General features: G+C 36.4%; 1 protein-coding gene across 1 annotated transcript; it reads left to right on the top strand.

Annotated features, from left to right (window-relative positions):
• Positions 1-2,828: 2,828 nt before the first annotated feature.
• LOC102506158 (keratin-associated protein 6-2) lies at positions 2,829-3,683 on the top strand. Its single transcript, XM_006187528.3, has one exon. It carries the CDS (start codon positions 2,990-2,992, stop codon positions 3,362-3,364), a length of 375 nt encoding a protein of 124 aa, XP_006187590.2. The 5' UTR covers positions 2,829-2,989; the 3' UTR covers positions 3,365-3,683.
• The last annotated feature ends 1,380 nt before the right edge of the window (positions 3,684-5,063 follow it).

Below are 5,063 nucleotides of genomic sequence, written 5' to 3'. Positions count from 1 at the left end.
GATGGTTCAACACATGCAAGTCAATCAATGTGATATACCACATTAAGAAAAAGAAAAAGTAACACTGTCACTGTGTGCAGTTGACATGGTATTTTATATAGAGAACTCCAGTGTCCACCTAGAAACCATCAGAAATAACAAATTAATTTGGTAGGTTGCATGATACAAGATCAATATACAGAAATCTGTTGTGTTTCTATACATTACTAATAAAACATGAAGAAGAGAATGTAAAAAAGTCCCATTTAAGATTGCATCAACCCCCCCCCCCCAGGAATAAACTTCAGCAAGGAGGTGAAAGACCTATAATCTGAAAATTATGAAACTTTGATGAAGGAAATTGAACAGAACATAACAAAATGGAATGATATCCAATGACCTTGGATTAGAAGAATTAATATAATTGAAATGGCCATACTACCCAAAGAAATCTACAGCTTTAAGGCAATCCCTATCAAACTATTTGTAACATTTTTCACAGAACTAGAACAAATAATCTTAAAATTCACATAACTAGAAAAAAAAATCCTTAAATAATCTTAAAATTCATAGAAAAATAATCCTAAAACTAGAGCAACAAAGGACCTTCATTTGCCAAATCATTCTTCTGAAAAATGGACAAAGCTGTTGGTATGACCCTCCCAGACTTCAGACTATACTACAAATCTACAGTTATCAACACAGCATGATATTGGCACAAAAACCAGACACATGTATCAGTAGAATGGAATACAGAGCCCAGAAATAAACCCACGCATCTATGACCAATTAATCTAGGACAAAGGAGAAAAGAATGTACAATATAGAAAAGACAGTCTATTTAACCAGCGGTGCCGGGAAAACTGGACAGCCACATGTAAAGCAATGATATTGGAATATTCTCCCACATCATATAAAAAAATAAACTCAAAATGAGTTAAAGATCTAAGTGTAATACTTGAAATGTAAACCTCTTAGAAAAAAGCACAGGCAGAACATTCTGTGTCATAAATTGTGGCAATGTTTTTTTTGGATCAGTCTCTTCAGGCAAAAGAAATAAAAGCAAAAATAAACAAATGAGGCATGATTACGCTTAAAAGCTATTTCACAGCAAAGGAAGCAGTTGATGAGATGAAAAGACAGCCTGCAAAGTGGGAGAAAGTATTTGCACATGATGTGACTGATACAGTGTTAACATCCAAATTACATCAACAGTACATATAACTCAATATAAAAAAAGAACAACTCAATGAAAAAAATGAGCAGAAGACCTGAATAAACATTTTCCCAAAGAAGACACAGAGATGGCTACTAGGCATAAGAAAAGATGCTTAACATATCCCATTATTAGAGAAATGTCAATCAAAACAATAATAAGATATCACCTGTCAGAATGTCTATCATCCAAAATCTACAAATAACAAATGTTGGAAAGGATGTAGAGAAAGGGAGCCCTTGTACACTGTTGAATGGAATGTAAATTGGTGAAATCACTATGGGAAACAGTATGGAGATTTTGTAAAAAGACTAAAAATAGGACTACCATAGGATCCAGCAATTCCACTCCTGAATATATATCTGGAAAAAAACCCCACTAATTTGAAAATATACATGCACCCCAGTGTTCATAGCAGCATTGTTCTCAATATCCAACATATGAAATCAACTCAGTTTCCCATTGACAGATTATTGAATCAAGAAGATGTGGGGCACACACACACACACACACACACAATGGAGTATAACTCAGACATAAAAAATGAAATATTGCCATTTGCAGCAAAATGAATGAACCTAGAGATTGTGCTTAGTGAATTAAGTCAGAGAAGTAAGTCAGGAAGAGAAAGGCAAATACTGTATCATATTATTTATATTTGAGTCTAGAAAAATACAATAAATGTATATGGAAAACAGAAACAGACTCATATATACAGAAAACAAACTTACAGTTACTAAAGTGGACAGAAAAGGGAGGAGTGACAAATTAGGGCCATACAATTAACAGATATAAAGTATTAAATATAAAGTAGATAAGCAATAAGAATACACCATACAGCACTGAGAATTAACTTGTAATAAACTATAACATAGTATAATCTTCAAAGTTACTGAATCACTACACTGTATACCTGATGCTAACACAATATTAAAAATAAATTTTACTTGAATAAAAAAATAACTTAAATTTTAGAGTCTGCTTTACTCTGAACATGGTGATATAAATAAAACCCATACATGTAAGATAAGCAAAAAATCTCCTCTATCAAACAAACAAAACAACTACTCTTTTTTGACTACATGTTTGGTGATGGAAAGGTCAAGTGTTTGTTCAGAGGGAGAAGACAGGTTATGTTTGGATTTAGACATCTATTGATTGAGAAGCTTATTTATAGATTTCTATTTTTAGCACTATTGGCATTTTGAACTAGATAATTTTTCCTTGTTGGGGGCTGTTTTGTGCTTTGTAGAATAAGCAGCATCTTTAGTTTGTACACAAGATGCCAATAGGTATCATGGCATAGTGGGTATCTGGGTGGGAGAAGCCTGGCAAGAAGTTGAAATGATTTAAGAAAGGAGAAAGGAAAATTTCTTTTCTTATGGACAGAGACAGATGATTTAGGAAATACAAAAGAGAAAAGGGGGCAAATTTTTTCCACATCCCCCCCAAATCTTTTAAATAAGACATATATAAGGAGGTTTTGAAAAATGGATATCGGTTTTGGGGCAAATGATTCTATTGAGGCAATTCTTCGGCAGAACCAATTAAAATGGTGCTCTTTAAATAAATCTGGAGTCTCCAAAATAATGAGCTATTTAAACAAGGCATTATTGATAGTCAACCGTGACTGGCACATGATGGTTGCTTACATATTTGTTGGTTACGTCAGGAAATGAATGGTATGCTCTGTTAATTACTGACAGTATATAAAGGTCCCAGGGAATAGGAAGACACACACCCATTTGAGAAACCTCCTCTTTCAACCCACCTGAATTCACATCCCTTGACAACATGTGTTGCAACTACTATGGCAACTCCTGTGGCTATGGCTGTGGAAACAGCTATGGCTGTGGATTTAGCCCCTATTATGGCTGTGGTTATGGTACCAGATATGGCTGTGGATACGGCTGTGGATATGGCTCCCGCTATGGCTGTGGTTACGGAACCGGATATGGCTGTGGATATGGCTGTGGTTACGGCTGTGGATATGGCTCCCGCTATGGGTGTGGTTATGGTACCGGATATGGCTGTGGATACGGCCATGGATATGGCTCCCGCTATGGCTGTGGTTACGGAACTGGATATGGCTGTGGATACGGCTCTGGCTTTGGCTACTGCAGCTACAGGCCAGTTTGCTATAGGATGTGTTATTCTTCTTGCTGTTAGAACATCACTATCCAAGCCCCATTTGCTCTGAAGTGGCACATTTATAGATAATGCTGATTCAAGAATCTATAACCCATGATTGCTACATCCAAGAAATTACATGCCTGACAGAAGGTTTGACCTCCAATTACCTGGTTTTAGATTGGCATCTTTGTAGCCTGAGGCTCCATGGTATCATCTGACTAATTTCCAAGTGTTCTCTTAATCTCTCATTGTCTATTATATATTGATGATTCTCTATCTGTACTGATGATCCTAACATCTTAAAGTTGGGGAAATAACTTATTCTCAATAAAAATGGTTCGTTCTTTCTAACAAATGTTTGTGTGTTTGTGCATTTTTCATTTGTTTTAGATGTTATGGCCTCTCTTGAGTATTGGGTAACATGTTGCCTGAACCTCAAGTTCTTCCTTGGAGTATTACAAGCATTTATTCTTATCCCTGTATAAGCAACAACATCTTCTCCATCTATTTCTCTTATCCCACATGCTCAGGCACTGAGCACAAATCACACAGTATTTCAGAACTGTTTTTTTTGTGAATTGCACTGTGTCTAGGATGGAGTTGGAGGCGAAAGAAGGGTATGAATGACACTTGCTCAGGAAATTCATGCAAAGTTCAAGGTAGAGAAGAGGTGACCTGAGTGCTTAGAGGAATAATGGAATGGAAGAGATTCTTTGCAGAATTAATGAGAAATTAGAAGGAGAGGTGTTAAGTACAGGAGGAATAAAGAACTAAGGGAAGAATAAAAACATTCTATTGTATCATCTGCTTTTGATGAAACTGCAAATATATTTGCATGTATTTATTGAAATTGAGGAAATTGATTCAAGTCACTTAACTGACAAGTAGTTTTGAGTACTTCTGAACGGGTCCCATCCTGGACACTGAAGACACAGTAGGAAAATTATAGACAAGTTCCCTGCTCTTACAGGGTTTACATTCTAGTGCATGAAGATAAAAAATATAGTACAAATAATTAAGGTAAATTCTGTCAGACAAGTCCATTCAGTTTTGAGTATGGTAGTGCTACATTTTTCAGTTGGGAAAGAGTAAGTTCCACTGCTTAGTAAAGTTCTCTAATGCCTTAATTGGGGCAGATATAAGAACGGGATTAAAAAAAAAAAACCCGGTCTGCTTCCTGAATTGGAGAGCTTATTACTTTTTTGTGTTCTGACTTTCGTATTTTTTTCTCATCTGACCTTCCTGAACTCTAACATTTAAATGTTACAACAGAAAACCCTTTTCAGACTCAGTAGGCATCAAGTTTCATCAGCAGTAATAAAGGTGTTGCCATCTCATTTGCATGACCTGGGTTACTGCACAATATGTGACCCCGAGATCCCTGGAGCTGGGAGACCCCACAAATCGCCCAAACCAAGGAAGATGGCCCTGCCATTAAGGTCAGCCCTGGGATGAGGTTATTCTCAAGACAGAGTTTCTCCAACTTCTCCAAATGATGAAGAAACAGTGGTTTGACTTAGTCAGCTAGAATGTGGGAAGAGAAGGTCAGACAAGGGTCACGAATTTCTTCCGAAGGAGAATGGTATATGAGCAGAGCTGTAAAGGATGAGTTGAAATTGGTCAGTTATATAAGATGGAAAATAGAATTCGAGGGGAATTTAGAAAAACAAGCAAATAAACTGGCAGCTTATTACCAGAGTAGTAACTGCTGTTGGAAAAATTATACTCAATGGCT

The sequence above is a fragment of the Camelus ferus genome, chromosome 1 (genome assembly GCF_009834535.1).
Source record: "Camelus ferus isolate YT-003-E chromosome 1, BCGSAC_Cfer_1.0, whole genome shotgun sequence".
NCBI lineage: Eukaryota > Metazoa > Chordata > Mammalia > Artiodactyla > Camelidae > Camelus > Camelus ferus.
Note: the sequence above shows the minus strand (reverse complement) of the source record. Positions and strands in the feature narration are given on the sequence as shown.